This window comes from Colletes latitarsis, chromosome 7, assembly GCF_051014445.1.
Source record: "Colletes latitarsis isolate SP2378_abdomen chromosome 7, iyColLati1, whole genome shotgun sequence".
NCBI lineage: Eukaryota > Metazoa > Arthropoda > Insecta > Hymenoptera > Colletidae > Colletes > Colletes latitarsis.
The window spans coordinates 19,661,697-19,679,914 of record NC_135140.1 but is presented as its reverse complement, the minus strand read 5'-3'; the positions used below and the strand labels follow the sequence as shown (position 1 = coordinate 19,679,914).

Below are 18,218 nucleotides of genomic sequence, written 5' to 3'. Positions count from 1 at the left end.
TCAGGTACGAAAACCGTGGCACCCAATTTAACCATCAAACGTATTCTTTTGCTCGTTTCCACCAGACCCTGAGTCCAGTCGAAGCCATGAAGCAAATTTCTCTTATTTCTAAAGGCGTGCTAAGAACGAAATTTCTATTACGGTAGAACGTTTTTGCTGCACAGAAATTTAAAGGATACCTGCCACCGTGGTCAGACAAAACAAAATCGGTTACGCCAGGGAATAACGTCCAGGTAATCTCGACGCAGGATCGCTCGAGGGTTCAAACATGACCGTGAAATCGCGTCAAAGGCAGGTTTCTTACCACTACCGAGACCCTGGGAGGTCCGCGTGGAAGCCCCGTCAAGCGGAAAGTGACCCTAACCGCGACTAATTTCAGTACCGCTACAAGTTCAGTCTATTATACAATTAATTACCAATCAATTTGCAGACAGTATTACGTTTCCTCGTGCAAAAGTGAATCGAAAACGCAGAATGAATTTTTTGCCTACGAGTCTTCGTTGCGAAGTAAAACGACTTTAAAGCTGCGTGCGCGCGCAATTGCGTCCAACACATTTTTTGAACTCGATTTACCGACGAACGAAGGCTCGTACGAGATCGGTTATTCAACACTTTCGTCTCAGATTTTCGAGAGGAACAACATATTATCGCGCGATATGATTTCGAGAGATCTAGCGCTCGACGCGTTTCTAAAAAACGCGAAACGAACTGGCAGGTCGCGTTTCAATAAGAAATTCTTTGTTCGGTCGTCCAAGGGGACCGTGCTATCGCGTTTCTGCTAATTATCACGATTCAGTGTACCAGAACGCGCGCGTAGGAAGCGTCGTAACTAAGGCGCGCAAGCGCCTAAGCGGCTTATGTTTTCCTTCGACACCGTGAAACACTCGGGGACCGCTTCATTTGCATTTTAAATATCGCGCGCGCCCCTAGATCTAGTCGACGCGACATTATTTGGATTACACGGTGAAAAATACAATTTATTCCGCTGTCTGAGTCACGTTACCAGCGTCTCGTTCGCTGACTCCGGGCGTGTGAGTGATTTAGAAAGCGACGCGACATTTATTTTTCCCCGGAAGGTGAAGGAAACGAGGCGTCCTCCATCTTTTGGGCGATTGTTCTTCCGCGATTGCGGGCATCGCGATACGTGTTTAATTTGTCATTTACTTCAAGCGTCTACTGTTTCGAACGATTTCTTCCAAGCGTAGGGCTAAGGAAGGAATGGAAGATAGACCAGACAGCGGCGTAATTGCGGTGCGTGCAGAAACCCGCGATGAATCGCGAACAATTAACGTTACGACTAGAAATAAATTCGACGCGTTCGTCTCCCGTCCAGTAATTCTATGCCAGTACGATAATTGAATACCATGGTGGGGCAAATAAATTAAACAATCCGCAAAAATCGCGGATTGCAACGCGCACTGGTACACAATTACGCGCGGATGGTTGATTTAAAGCCGCTCGTTACTGCCTGTGTGGCAAATTTATCTGTCGGTGGTGCACGGGCGTATTGACTTGCGGGTATCGCGATGCGTCCTCTCAGAGATCACGATAATTGGCTTGTCGTTGACGTCCCTCGAAACCGATACAATTACTCGAAACAAATTAAACTACTCTATCAATGGTTAGTCGAGACTTTGCATTCCGATAGGGTAGAAAGGAACTCGCGTTAACGGGTCTAGGAAATTAATCACGATTAACACTGCCACCCAACCGCCATTTAACACGCTGACTGTCGCCCCGATATCCCTGACATTTTCTTATCTTCAAAAATATTTTTTCCAGACCGCGTAAAAGGGACTTGTAACGTATTATGGTGATAAGTCTAAACGAAAGGTCGTTGCTTTGTATATAACTGGAATTTCAAGTCACCTCCACACTCGAGTTTTAGTAAGCACCATTCTATTTTATCCTACCTTATAATTTTGTAAGAAATTAAATTTTGTATGTTTACAAAGAGGTGAACTGAGGAGGAGAGGAAAAATTCAGGTTGATATTGCGATCGGATTTCGCGCGATACAATCGTGAATGTTAGTGCAAACAAGGTTTGGGCGATTTCGATGCGTGTCACGAGCGTTAGAAAATTTCTCGAGACGCGCAGCTTATTAAAACGCGGTCGCGGCGAAGCGTACGCTTCTAATGCACACGCAGGCAAAAGCGTCCCGACGTTGACGATTTACGAGTTCATTCACACTCGCGTTGCATATTAGGAGCGACACAACGACGCTCGCACGTCGTTCCTTCGCGGACGTTCGTAAATACAATAGAGCAGTGTTTCTCAAAATTTCCCGTCAAGTTCAAATTGACGTAACGTCGAAGCAAGCGTTGTAAAATCGCTGACGGTGATCTCTTGCGAAACCGAACGTCAACGATTGGAAAAATCGAGTCCACGCAACCGGTGACGCAACTATATGGGGTTCCCGCGTGTTTTGAGTAACGTCACGCAAAGTTTTGCGCAGCCAGCTGAAATTCGCGAAAGACGTGACACTTTCCACGACGATAACGAATCGCAACGAGTAACGAGCCCCCGTTAAATGTTGTGTGTAAAGTTGTATAACGAGGCGTTCCACATATTTGCCGCGTTAGTCACACACCTTTGTGACCCATGCTATACATACGGACCCAGAAAGATAAAGAGCTAGGCGAGAATGACAAAGTCTTGTTCAGCCCGATCTTTAACCAGACCTTTCAATAACCCCGATGGGAGGTATTCTGTATGCACAATGAAACTCTGCGGAACTTTTCTAGTGCAACTATATCTCGCTTATACGATCCCTGCATGCGCAATGAAATTCCACTGATATCCTTGTGGAGCAACTATGTGGACACCTACACGATTTCTACAGTGACCATCTGTGATTATGGCAACCGTGTGCCTATCGAATCCTCAACTGTACTACTGCCAGACAAAGGAAGTTGATTTGCAACACCATTCAATGTGGATTCTTAGTATAAATTTATAGCAGCGCTGATCGATCCATCATCCCTGAGTGAAGAGATAATTATAATTCTAAGAAACAACTCTCAACTAAGACCTTACTTATAGGCTCTAGAGTCACTTAAAGTTGGTACGTGAGCCAAAGTCACATCTCGATAGAATTAAGGTTAAGTGTCAGACGAAGGGAGTGACTCGTATCGCCATTCATGCATGTACACTTCCAATCAATCTATCATGCTTGACTAAAGGGACTCTCCAAGTATTTCCAGGAAACCTCGGACAACGAATGCCCCACTCGAACCTCCCCTTCAATTAAAACCCTACTTGTAAACTCCACGATTACTCAAAGTTGGTGCGCGTCTCGAGTCGTATCTCGACAGGATCGAGGTTAAGTCTTGGATACGAGGGGTTGACTGTTACCACTCAATATGGCCGCCACCAGTGTGAATGTTCTGTACTACTCATCGATATGTTGTTCGAAAATAAAGGGACTCTAATGAAAATCTACTAGGATTAAGGCTAAAACTTGTAGACCCTAGAGTCGCTCGAACTCGATATGTAATCCAAGATGGCTGCCTTATACCACCATTAGAGGTTCAGTGTCAAAGACTCGCCATCGATCTATCACCCCTAACTAAAGAGATAGAATAACGAACGTCCACTTGGATATCTGGCTCCAATTAAAACGTGCAACTCCGATACCTTGTTGCGGACCGAATCGATACAGTCGAAACCAAAACTGGTCGTAGGAAGATCGTCCGGAAGGGTAGCCTTAGCGGACCGTCCTATTTCTGACCTCACCCACGACACGCGGCCATTTTTTCCTCATTAACGGCATCATCGACCCGATCGGGGAAGAAGTCGAGTGGTCAGCCAGGCTTAAACCCGGCCACGACCGAGTGTAAACGAACCTTTATCTCAATCCGCGCACGGTCCTCCGGCAGCGTGTTACATATAAGGGAATCGTAACGAGTAACGACATTAGGCATCGGTCGGTATCGCGTACATGGCAGGAGTCAGCTTAACCCCTCGCGCCGGAGATCCGGTTTTATCAGCCATATTGGATGCACGCGAGTCAATTGTGGACTTAAGAAGCGTGGGTCGCCACAGGCCGACCCTGCCGGATCGGGACATCGGGCAGCTTTTTCTTCCACTTTGCCAGCCACCCCGGGACTCCGGGATTCGGTCTAACTGTAGTGCTGAACGCTGATCGACATGGAATCGTCGTGTTTACCAGCGCCAACTGGTCGACGGATCGAAGGGAGATAATTGAACGCTGCACAGACCGTGACACTTCGGCCAACATTCGATTCCCGGGGGTATTTAAAAACTTACGAACTTGTGTTCGTTAGATTGAAACCTACTGCAAGCGTTAACGAGGCAATTAAGGTTTAACACTCGTACCACTAGCTTTTTACACACAGGTATTTTTCCCTCTCTCAATGTTTATGGAACTGTTTACGTACTTTGTAAGGTGTGGGGTCTAGAAAGACCTAGAAAACTTAAACTACATACACTTGAGGGCTCAAGTGAACATTTTCATGGTTCTAAAGCCTAAATTCTGAGCTACCAAATCTTAACGACTGAAGATTCTAGGGGTTAAAGAATTCGATAGGTCTTACCTTTCTCCAGTGTTTAAGATCGAAACTGAATTCTGTCTGGGACAATTTGTAGGATTCCAAGAGGCCTAACTCACTCGCGGCAACGCTAACGAAGCAGTACGACGCATATCGAAGTCAGCGAATCAGCGGAACAGTGATTCGTGAAATTCGAACGACGACACGCGATCCGAGACTGACGATAATTTTCGCGTCGAGACGGTATCGCGTGCGTATGATTCAACATGTGGGCGAACGGCATTAAAAAACCAGGGGAGATACGTGTCCCTGGAGAAATGAAGTCCGTAAACATCCTCCGAGCAATGTGCTCTTCGGCCTGCATTACTATAAAGGAAAAGGATGTACCCCGATTCCGTTCAGATAGCCGCTATCGTGGCGGATTCTTTTCGAAAAACGCTTCTTTCGCGATGAGTTCGCGGGCAAAGTCCCAAACGTAAGCAAACTCCGACGACAAGATTTTTTTAAAAACACTCAAAAAGTTTAGAACAAAGACAAGTACTCTAAAAACGATCTCTAAACAACGTTTGAGTTTTATTGGTATTTTCGAGGCTCGATGTACTTAAAATAATATATTGTTTTCCTTTGAAGGTCATTCGAAATCATGATGGTAATTAAAGATAAACGATACTGGTTTTTAGATCAAACTGCGGGGCAACGAGCGCGCAGGAGATTCGATCAACTATAATCAACGTATTAAGTTACGATATAGAAACTCGGTTACGTAAAATAATGAACCGCGAAATATAAGCAACCACAAGACAATACGAGTAACGAAATTCGAAGAGCAAACTTTCCACGCGATTAGTAACACACTGATCTATTGTACGATCGCAGAGATTAGCAACGAGACTATGAGACCCTTGATTTTTATACGAAATTTTTACCCTGCGCTCCGACGGAAGCTAGACTCGATCCTGACCAACTTTAGAGTGAAAGCACCCGGAATGGTGGTTCGTTATTCGTTTGGTATTCAATGAATAATGATAACGCACGGTTATGGCAGAAAAAGAATCCGCTGAAAATCCGCAAGACCTTCGCACGACCCGTTCCCAAGATCCATATGCAATTCCAGGCTTCGACTACGTGAGACGCCGCTGAGGGCAACGCCGTTCGCCTTTAAAGTTTCTGCACGTGCAACTCACCGCGAGGAGCTACGGTGTCGGGAAATCAAGTTCAATGGCGTCTCGTTGGACGATGATCGAAGCTTCGCGACCATACGAGCATCGTTTCGTACACGCGATCACCGAAACAACCGAACGAATCAAAATTTCTGCTCCCCGTTGGCTACTATATTACTTATAGCACATCACTACACTATCAGATACGTCTCTGAGAGACTGGACAGTGAACGTGTCAATATTTTTAATATTTATAGAAATATTCGAGTACAAAGCTTCGAATCTGACTACATCGCGTAAAGTTGAAAGTTATTGCATAACTAAGAAATAATTGTTGAAAAGCTGTTCTCAAGAGTGGAGATTTACAGACAGTGGAACTTGCATCGTTTCGGGTATAAACTGATGTGACACTCCGTGTATAGAAGCATCCCTAGGTAACATAATACGCCTGCTCATTAAGGGGTTCAAGTAACCCCTTGTTGATAGAGGGTAAACCTTACTTCAGCCACCTTTTCCTCAGCAAATATTCATAGTTAGGGCTTCTTCTCGAGCTTTAACTCGTTGTTACGAGCTTCCTCGGACCTTGTTCGCGGTATATATTACGCGAGGCAGGGTAAGGTTTATCAATGCAAAACGATTTTAATTTTTGATCGCGTGAACCGCCTAACACTGATGAACTACAGATGTATCTAACGAGCACCGTTGACTGTTTGACTCAGATTTATAATAAACTTTGCACAAACCACGGAAGAAAAATTGTACTGGTTATTTACAGACAACAGTTACCGTTAAGATGCAAATTTTTACTTATAGAAATTGTTAGTCTCACGATTCTATCTATTAGAGTTGGAGGATCAAGAGTACCGGACGCTGACGTCGCTGATCATTCGAACATCAAAAGACTAAACCTTTCCCATTGGGCATCTGTGGCTGTTGACAATATCGGATGTTGTCTATCTGTGCCGACAACCGACCGGTCGCCTAAGAGCGCATTATTACACGCCGAGTTCCTGCGTGCGCTGGCATGTGGGGTATGAGACTGGGCGAGATTGCGCGCATCTATCTCGCCCACTTGTTCCCGACCATGATATACAGGTTGCTTCTTCCGTGTGAGCTTGGCTCCGCATAGAGTCGCCGGAGACGTTTGCACGACTTGTACAAATGTCTGTACACGGTCCTATGCAAACCCCCAACCCGAAACGAGTGGATCTCCCAGCGGCCCGAAGCGCCGTAGGCCAACAAGCTCGCACGACAGGCAGCAAACTTGAACACACGTATGCAAACTTAACTCGAGTAATACGGTCTCCAAGGTTTGCAAACGACATCAAATAAAACCATTTAAGACACCTCGATTCACGGGGACACGTTAAACACAGTCAGAGCAAATCAAAGTAATCCCACAGTCTCGACAAACAATGACCAACAAACAGTATTATCAAACTGATGATAAAGTGTTGCTTTACGTTTGAAGATTTTTTAGTTCAAAAACAAACGAAATGGACGTTTCCGTAGGCTGTGGGAGCTGCATTTATTGTGCCTCGATGGATAATACTAGTTTATTCAAGGCCACACGTGACACATCCCGAGATAAGAGTCGAGTATATTTTTTAAACAAGCAATGATAAAGCTATGTGTCTTTTGTGTATACAGGTGACTCATTTTATGACTATTCCCAAGGAAGGATTATGCTTCGTGGATGAATTTCGAGAAAGGAACACAGGAAACGAGGGCATCTCATTTTTGTTTAATTTCTAAAGTGAAAGATACGAATGCAGTAAATTTAAACAGATCTATAGGATGGATAAATATAGACCAGAGACAGGTAAAATTATATTCGACTAATATATAACCAATAAAATCGACGTATGGCAATTTGTTCTAGACGTTTATTAGATTAGATATTAAATTTTTATTTGTAGGTTATGAGGTATTTCATTCTAGAATTAAAATTCTTATTTATATGCATCAAGTAACGGATAAATGTCTATCTTTTATTACTCGAGAAATTGATCTAATTAAGAATTTTACTCATCTCTGATACAGGCTCTATACAAGGTGTTCGAATAATCCTAGTGTAAATGGATATAAAATATTTTTGTTGGTCATACAACAAATTCATATGGTATATTTTTTTATGAAAAATCACCCACTTTCTAGTTGTACTACGAATAATGGAATACCCAGTATTATAGAGGTAAGCTATGATGGAGAGGGAAACATTAGAAGATTGATGGAAACATCGAATCGCGACATGAATCAACCTGTAGATGCACCTATGAGCGTATTCCTTGCGCAGGCACTTGGCGTTAGAAATGCAGCTGGAGAAGCACTATACGCCTACGCTTTGCTAAGCCCACATGACCAGGGCCGTAGGTATTACAACCCAGGTGTCACGTCCTGGAATGTTATCTATATAAATGTTACCGAGCCGATGGCAACAAGAAGAAAAGCTGCATACGGCCGTTGTAAAGGTTATCAACTCTGACAACTTGTGACCTATTAACCCTTAAATGCATGATTTCTCCAACGCTAATGTAACAAATACCAAATGACATCTATAATAGACTACATACTTTTCCGGTCGTACGGTATGATTTCCAAAGTACTCGATTGTAATAGTGCTCTAAATATAAAATAATTCAATACTAGCGCCGCCAGAGGAGACACGATGGAACACAGCTACTATACCTGCGCAGAAACTATACGATATACCTTCTGCGCAAGTTTAATAGTTGTGTTTCATCGCTTCTCCGCTGGTGACGCTTCTGATCTTTGAATTTCACGTCCTGCTAAGTCCACATGCAAATATCGAGGTTCGCGTGCAACTATAGAGATTCTACTCTGCTACATGCTCCATCCGTATCGCATAAAAATCTACTACCAATTCCACTCGATACCAAATCACCGTCGCTTCCAATTACCAACGCAACGAACGAGGTTCGCGTGCAACTATCGAGGTTTCACTCTATCCAGCAACAACGGACTATCGTAAATCAATCTAACGTCACTTTGCTTTGTTTCTAGGTTACACTTATTGATATTCGACCGTGTGGCGACTGATTTTACAGACTATATACCTTTTATCATAGCAATGTAGATCCAAGTTGCAGCTAGAAAATCGTGAATAAAAGCAGACTGTTTCACGAACTGGCTCAAATTTTCAGGGGCTTGGCCGTGCCTCTGCTGGCCAGGCCCATAAAAATCCAGACGGAACGAGAGAGCCGGTTGCTCGATTTTTGGGCGTGTGCACAGGACAGGAATACTCGCGCGACACGCAAGCAAGGCGCACACGCGAGCAACGGCCTCTCGTAGCGACGAGACGCACACCAGTCCGTGGAAAGCGCAGGCCTCTCGACGGTCTCTAAGCTGCATCCGGCAGAGCGAGTGTTTTTTGCGCGTCGTATCGCATCCTTAAGTTCGCCACTTGTCCCGCGAGTAGTCGGGAGCATCTTCGTGACTATCGTGCGCGTCTCCGTACGTACCACGAGCATGCAAATGAAAATCAGAAATTTCCTCGAGGTGATGGATCGCCGTAGTCACGAGACACACTACTCGTTCGGACTCACGAGTCCAGAATACTGCAGGGGGAAAACAATAAAACAATTCCTAAGCAATCCCTTTGATATGTTCCATTGTGCGAATAATCGAACCCTCCTCAACTCCATTACGAGCCTACTAGATTTACCTCTGTCGTCGCGTGAAAAATCTGGCATTCTACTGGGATCGAAACTATTTTCGGAACGGTTCGCTTAATTATGCAAGTATGGCGTTATCGCTGAAGAGTTCAACGACCTACGCAAGCTCCAGCGTTTCTCAAACTCTAAGAATATAATTTAACGAGACACCCTGCGTACCCAAAGTATAAAGAATCGTAAAAATCTAGGTTGAACGCGACGTTCTGCAAAAAATAACCGAGATAACCGTCGAAGATATCTGTCGAGCGTAAAAACGTATGAATTACACATCGAGAGCAGCATCTCGAAAAATTTCGAGATAAGGGACGTAACGTCACTTTCACGTGTGTGTACACGCGCGGCTGAAACCAGCAGACAAATCGAATCGTAAGAAGTTCAGGTTTTCTCTTCCACGTGAAATTCCGTAAAACATAGTACTGTTACTCGCCTCGTGTATCTCACTTATCTTCGCTCTAGACCCTCACGTGTACTCGACACCTTTTTCACACCACGCGGATTTAGGACACTGGTCTTCAAAAGGCTACCAGTTGGAGACACTATCAGCAGAATGTATTTTTTAATTTGCTAACTCCGAGACGTTTTGATCGTTCATGGACAAAGTTAATCTTTTTTTTTTAAACGGTTGTACAAGCTGTGTAATATCAATTGCAAATATTTGTTACGATAATAATGTCAATAAAACGGAAAGAAAAATTGCAAAACGTGTTTAATGGGGTCTCTTATCACTGCCACAGCCTCTATAAATAACTCGTGTGAAATATTAATATCGACGGTCCGATTGCACCGAAGTCTCAACTATTTGACTAAACGGATGTACCACAGTTATTTTCGGCACGTGGACACACATTTTAGAAAAGCAAATGGCAAGCTGAAAAATCACATATTTTTTATCCTAATATAAATGGATATCGATTTCCAAGAAATAAGAAACACTTGCTTAGTAACAAGGACATGTTTGCTACCTGCAGATAAAACAGCAATTAGAGTGATAAATGTATCAAGTGTTACATCGTGATAAACGACAGTCTAAGAGTCTATGTTCATTATAAATGTACTATCTTTACACTGAATAATCCTTTGAAATATCTTCTGATATCACTCAAGTCCTCTCAAACGCAGATACAAACTAATCATCTAATCTCAAAATTTTTTACAAACCTACGACGTACGACAACGATGCCCGAACTATTACTATCAGATAAATTAAATGTTTACAAAAGACTTGCATTAGTAAATAAGATAATGCATTTATTATGTTCGATTGTAATGCCCCCTCTCCTCTTTTATAGAACACGCCCACTACTTTGTTAATTAGGTTAGTTTTCCCTTAAACAGCGCCACAGAACCCGGAGCTCGATGCTACTAAAATTCTTTCATCGAATCGAACGTCATAAATTTCTCCTTTTTTCTCAGCGACACATGTTTCCTCTCAAGTTATCCTCCCCCGCCCCTTTCGAGCAACGAGACGAATTATCCACTCGAGGTAAGACGCGCGAATGCATTACGGACAATGAACACGCGACGATCGTTTACAAGGCGTTATGATTGGTGCTTTCTTTCCGCTGCCATCTGTGAATTGGCGCCAAGACGCGGCGAGCAAATAGGTTAATTCACCGAGCTGGACCTCGATCGGCAAACAGAATTAAAAGTACTTCTATGTCATTAATGTGTATCGAAATCTTTCGTGAAATCGAGGAAACGCGATTACTGAAACGGTAGTTTTATAGTTTTCATCTATTGCAAGCCGTAAAGCAGTGGTTCCTAACCTTTTTTGAAGGCGCCCTCACGAAAAAAAATGTCTGCCGCCAAGATGGGCGATAAATTTAAAATGATCGATTAATCCTCCGTTAAATGAAGAGTTTAATTATAGAATGAAATATTCCCCAATGAATAAATAATAATATTGATCGTATGTTCATCTTATTAGTTACATATTATTCAATGCTCGCCTCTAACGCGAAGTAGTATTACTCTTAATGATATTACTCAAGGTTGGATTTAATAGCAGCTTATCGTTGAATCTTGCCCCACATATTAAAGTATAATGTACTATTTAACCAGAACTGGAATATTAGTAATAGTAAAAGCGAATTAGTATTATCATTATTGCACCTTATACGTTGATGGTATTTTTCAAATTTCGTCCAATGTTAATATCTTTTCGTTTACTTTCGAATCATGGAGATATACTATGCATAAACCGTCGCAAACAACTTTCAGACGCTATCAAACCAAACCAAAACAGACCCCAATGTTACTCACTTTATCAATGATATACGAGCCATTTTGTTCCGTGATTCTCTGCCATCGTTTGTCTGATCTGAATATTTCGTTACAACAAAATTCTTCGCTCTATTTATCTAGTACAAAATCTTTACCTAGACAAGAAGTGGCAAAATTGACGCGAATCGCGACGTATCGTACGTTTGGTATACCACGATCGAGACACACGGCAACACACGCGGTTCGATATGAACCTACCGAGGCGCGAACTTACCGAAAAACTTTTCCCAGCTATCGGATTCGTCCGAGTCCACGTTGGCGCCCGTGGTCTCCGGGTCTGCCTCGCTGCCCATCTCGTCGCATCAAACAGTCTCGATCTTCTCCCTCTCGAAACAGGAACACAGAATTCCGTTTTCTCCTCGCACGGTGTATATCTAACCACAAGGGCACGGGGGGTTAGACTGCGAGGGTCGCCGGTGTCGAGCACACGCGTCACATCGCGCGCGCCACACTGGATCCACGGCGTATTCGCGATCTCGATCTCGATCACGGAAGGAAGGGAACGAAAACGACGTCCATCCCTCTTGGCGCGCGGTCGCGAGACAGACTGAGAGAGCAGGGAGCATTCGACCCGACCGTCCGACCGTGGCTGCGAGTCAACGAATCGGCAAACAGCTCCACCAACCCATACCAACGCGCGCCACTCTCCCGGTTACGTTCCTCCGGGCTGGCTGCCTCCTCCGAGCCGCTCAATGCACCGACTGTCCTCGCCTTCCTCTCCCGTACCGCCGTTCATGTAAATCGCCACACGCTGCCCGCCTGGTCATTGAATTAGGACCATCCGATATTATTTTTAACCCTTCGCGGCGCGCCGCCCGCCTTTTTATTGCCTCCTTTTTTCGCGCGGCGCTCGCGTCGGTCACGCCGGTTTTTCGAACGATACACGCTATACGAATCGTTACCCTTCCAAACAGATCTTTGGGACGTCGTTTGCATTAGGTACAGCATCGTCAATTCAACGTGGCAACTTACAGCTACTTTGTCAATTGATTTAGAATACTCCAGCAAGAGAAACTTATCATTACTGATAAGATACGTGGGATTACCAACATCCTTCTACATAGTAGGACATACAACATTGTATGTATTTGTTTTTTAATTATTTCAATGATTTAAAAATAGATATTTGTGACACGGAGGCAGGAGTTGAATCGTCCCATTGCATTGCACCGGGCGCGCCACTGATAGGGTTACAATTTATAGTTCCTTCCAGTTATTGATTTGCCAAGGATTTGTCATTTCGAATTGTTTGCTTTGTTCTTTCTGTCATTAAAGCGGTACGTTTGCGTTTCTTTGTTGGACTGATAACATGCGTTGCGTCAACGAAGTTTGGTTGAGATAATCATGTATGAACATGTAAATTGACGTGTCACTAAATGTTTAATGATGTTCTAATAATTGCACACCTATGTCCGTTTATATGGCACCTTAATGATCAGTTATTCTACGCATTAGATTTGTATCTAATCAATAACTGAATAAAAATTTATTCATTTTTCATGAAATGGGGCGTCCTACGTAAACTACTTTCAGGACAAGATTTATTCGAAACAATGAGAAATTAAATTCACGAATTTAAATTTGACATGTAGAATGTAACTGTACACATCAGACCGTATGTTATTTAATAAATAATTTGTATGGAGGACATGTTTACGATATACCTCACGTATTGCTTGCATTGCGTGTAGTTAAGGCCAGGGGCACACGAGCGTCGAAGCGACGTGCGTTTCTATGTTCTTCCTTGTCTTGCAATTAAAAACAACGAAGACAGACAAGATCGGCGTTCCTATGTCTTTTCAATTGTAAGACAAGGAAGGGCATAAAAACGGACGTCGTTTCGACGCTCGTGTGCCCCCGGCCTAAGTAAACAGTTCCGTTGCCCTGCACGTACAAATTTGGTCGAATAAGGATCATGAGCAGACTAACAGTAACCTTCCCCCGCCAAGAAGCCTTGCCTCCGTTCCCCCACTACGTACCACGGAAACGCGACGCGCATGCGCGAGGAAAATTGAAACCAGAGATGGGCAGAATTTAATTCAAACGTTAGATAACCAATAAGACGAATGTGCAATTTATTCGTGACATTTGTTCTATCGAACAACTAAAGTTTTGTCTGTGAATTGTACAGTATTACATTTTGTAATTGTCATTGCAATTTTCAGTAGAAGATTCTTCCCTCTTACAAATTTAAAAAATCGAATCTCTTTAGTTTCTGTACCGACAAATCATTGGCCACCTAACGGCATCATCTGTGAACTACAATGACCTTTGAAGAAGCGCGGTCGGTTGTCGATGTTTAAAAAAACACAAAAAATGTTTGGGACTCAGAATTTTCCCGGGCTATAGTTAAAAATTGTTCTCATTAGCGGAATATGGAACGATATTTTTTGTAGTTGCGTTTGGTGGTACAGTAGAGGTCTGTACAATTCATACACTGACAGATATTATGTCCACCTAGCGGTCACTGGTCTAAACAAAAAGTTCCTGAAACTAGGCAATGTTTCGTACAAAAGAATAATATTAAGAACAATTTGCAATAACATTACGCAATATAGCATAGTGTTAATGTAATACAGCACTTTAGAATATTTTACAATACTATACAGTACTGTACCAAATATTGCACAACATTTTACGATACTTTGTTATATCACAGTTTCCAAAGTACTATAGCATTCAATTGCACAACTTTGTACGAGGCTGTGTCACGCTGCACAGTACTGCACATTATATCGCGTGCATTGTGATAACTATTCCGAAAGAATTGCTGATCATAGTATTGACTTTCCGATTCGATGCCAAACGACTCAACACATTAACTGCTGCAACAATCGCCGTGAAATTTTTTACGAACATTTCGTTTCTAGACAGTAGAAAACTACGTAACTACCAAACTTTGTCGCGGTGCTTATTTATTTTCATCAACGTGTCACGAAACGACACGAATGGCCCCATAAGCGATGTGACAACCAATGTGCGAAGTGCATACCTGTTACCGAGAAAAGTCCCTAGTTTGGTGGACGTTCGTAACGCAATTGCGTCTAATATTTAGAAGCAACACCCCTTTCGCGAGTCCCGATTACCGCGATAACTGCGCATAAATCTTTCCACGCTCCCCCCTAAGAACCACGTCTACGGTTTTATCACGAGCATACGTTGTAAAGTTTCCACTCCGACGGACCAATTATTTTTCAGCTTTATAGATATTCTTCTGCGACACGACGTTCAAGGTCGTACTAGTTAGGGACGGTCGCATGAAGATCGCATCTTAATGATAGCGTGCTGCTACACCACCGAGGCGAAAGACCCTTGATATCGATTTTCAAGGACAACATACAAGAGATTGCCCACGAAATTGCCGTGTTAGATATACCCACTCTTATTTGTGAGCCAGTAGGCCAACTCGACAATTTTCCCCCAAAATTATTTCCTCTTTCTAAACAACTTCTTCGCGTTCGTGTCGATTAACGCTTAAAATCTTGCCAAAGTATCGTCAATTTATATTTAGATACTGATAAGAATCTTTTGTATGAAACTTTTTATTTTAACAAGTTAGACCAAGGCTTTGATTCTAAACGATTGTTTTTTAATCTTCGAGTTCACGAATCCTATTCAAATTTTTCTTTTAGCATCTAAACTTGAAAATTAATTACATTTAGTTCCAAGAAACATGGCAGCCAATTTAAGTCGACCTAATTTAAAAATTTAGTTTCCGTTTGAAATATTACTGCGGCCATAATAGAATTCTTAGTTCGATGCTTCTAGCTTTGTTCGTTTCTGAATTCATTGCCCCAATTGGCTTCAATCATCTCGTAAACTATACATTGCCTTTCACATATATGTCCGACGTGTATATTACTTAATACTTTCGCTTGTTATCTCTTCGTTCCTTCGATTTTTGCGGTCACGCTAACCGCTATCCTTTTCAATCATTCATTTCTCTGTATTTCTTTAATCTCGTTCCGCTATCGCTCCAAAAATAAAGTTTAAACCCGTCTTTGAGCGTGTCCTTCAAGAAATTGGAAATCATATAACACGAAATTAAATCGACAATGATTCGTTGGTAAGTTGAAGAATAGAAAAATAGAAAATCTTCGATTTGGTTTTGTGGAAAATCTATGAGCCTACATACGTTCTGACTAAATGAAGTTAACTACATTTTAATGCATGCCTGTTCCAAGATCGCTGCATCATTTCCACTCACTGCACAATTTGCTAAGAGCTGGATTTGTTGACCAAGATGGCAGCAAGATTCACCGAATCGGCGCTAAGTCAACTGACCATTCAAGGCCACTTCCCCCAGCTGATGACGTCATAATCTTTCTTAGAATCCGTCCAGACTCGAAAGGAACCGCCTACTCTAATAAAGTAGTGTGTGCAAACGAGAGACAGACACTTGCACCCTAGAAACGCAACAGAATCTACATGTTTTATAAATAAAACCATGATTTTAGGTAGCTCGAGTCTGGATGGACTCTAGTGGTATCGCTAGCACCGGGACATTTCGTTTGCTTGTCTATAAAGTACCCATTCTCGGGCGTGAGATTAGAATCTGCACTTGACTATGGATTACTGGTACGATACCAGGTTACAAACCCCTAAATAGCCACACTATTCCGCGCAAGGGCTTTCTAAATCTCTACCGTCCCTGCTACGATGGTGTGCGAGCAAACGTAATCGTACCGCAACACCCAAGGTAAGCCTTAATTCTAACCTCGATTAGATATCATACTTACTACGATGATCCAACCGATTGGTCGAACCTGGGGACTTAATCGAACCCATCAAAGTTCTTCAGATCTACCCATCCAAACATATGACTACTAACACCAGTAGTAGCACTTACCTGCAGAGCCTATTCCCAGACTTTGGGCTCCACTCAATTAATTCTCCATTATTTTAGTCACTGAACACACGGTTTCACATTCTGATCTATCGACTATGGTTCACATAAATTTGGCACTTTCACTTATGACATGTATGCAATGAGGGTCAGTCAGCGTTTCGGGTTCGTGGGGACGCTACTCCCCAACGATCATGGAGATGATTCCACCATGACCGCCCTGCGATCATAGCATCGGGACAAAATACAGTTAACACCGGTATAGTCTAGTGGGATTCATCGATAAACTTGGAGGTATCGACTGAATTTTGAGATTTGCAATTGGGATTATGACTGCTTCGCGTGTCGACGCCTCGATTGGCATGAGGTGGGGCTTTTTTGAGCTATACTACTGTGATCTGGATATCGTAAGTATGTTATCTGCCTCCTGGCAAGACTCCATACCAAGGGATTTAGACATCAAATTTTGCACTTCTTTCTATCCTTCGCTATTTTAATCACTGAACACGGTTTCACATTTTGATCCGTCAACTATGCTGTCCGAGTATACTCGGATGCACTGTTGAATGGATCATTGCAATTTGACACTTTCACTTACGATGTGTTTGCTATGGGTGGCCAGTCAGCGTTTCGGGTTCGTGGGGACGCTACTCCCCAACGATCATGGAGATGATTCTACCATAACCGCCCTGCGATCATAGCATCGGGACAAAATACAGTTAACACCGGTATAGTCTAGTGGGATTCATCAATAAACTTGGGGGTATCGACTGAGTTTTGGGATTTGCAATTGGGATTATGGCTGTAGGTTGCGTCGCGTGTCGACGCCTCGATTGGCATGGGGTGGGGCTTTTTTGGGCAACACTACTGTGATCTGGATATCGTAAGTATGTTATCTACCTCCTGGCAAGACTCCATACCAACGAATCTAGACACCAAATTTTGCATTTATTTCTATCCTTCGCTATTTTAATCACTGAACACGGTTTCACTTTCTGATCCGTCAACTATGCTGTCCGAGTACACTCGGATGCAATGTTGAAGAGATCATTTACATTTGACACTTTCACTTGCGATGTGTTTCCTATGGGTGGCCAGTCAGCGTTTCGGGTTCGTGGGGACGCTACTCCCCAACGATCATGGAGATGATTCCACCATGACCGCCCAGCGATCATAGCATCGGGACAAAATACAGTTAACACCGGTATAGTCTAGTGGGATTCATCGATAAACTTGGAGGTATCGACAGAATTTTGGGAGTTGCAATTGGGATTATGGCTATAAGTTGCGTCGCGTGTCGACGTCTCGATTGGCATGGGGTGGGGCTTTTTTGGGCTACCCTACTGTGATCTGGATATCGTAAGTATGTTATCTGCCTCCTGGCAAGACTCCATACCAAGGGATATAGACATCAAATTTTGCACTTCTTTCTATCCTTCGCTATTTTAATCACTGAACACGGTTTCACATTTTGATCCGTCAACTATGCTGTCCGAGTATACTCGGATGCACTGTTGAATGGATCATTTACATTTGACACTTTCACTTGCGATGTGTTTGCTATGGGTGGCCAGTCAGCGTTTCGGGTTCGTGGGGACGCTACTCCCCAACGATCAAGGAGATAATTCCACCATGACCGCCCTGCGATCATAGCATCGGGACAAAATACAGTTAACACCGGTATAGTCTAGTGGGATTCATCAATAAACTTGGCGGTATCGA

General features: G+C 43.1%; 1 protein-coding gene across 1 annotated transcript in view; it reads right to left on the bottom strand.

Annotated features, from left to right (window-relative positions):
* Gefmeso (Guanine nucleotide exchange factor in mesoderm) overlaps positions 1-12,280 on the bottom strand; it is a 53,293-nt gene extending 41,013 nt beyond the window's left edge. Inside the window, exon 1 of the mRNA XM_076768835.1 lies at positions 11,865-12,280. Coding sequence (XP_076624950.1) covers positions 11,865-11,943 — 79 coding nt within the window. The 5' untranslated portion in view covers positions 11,944-12,280. The remainder of the gene's footprint in view (positions 1-11,864) is intronic.
* Between the last annotated feature and the right edge of the window lie 5,938 nt (positions 12,281-18,218).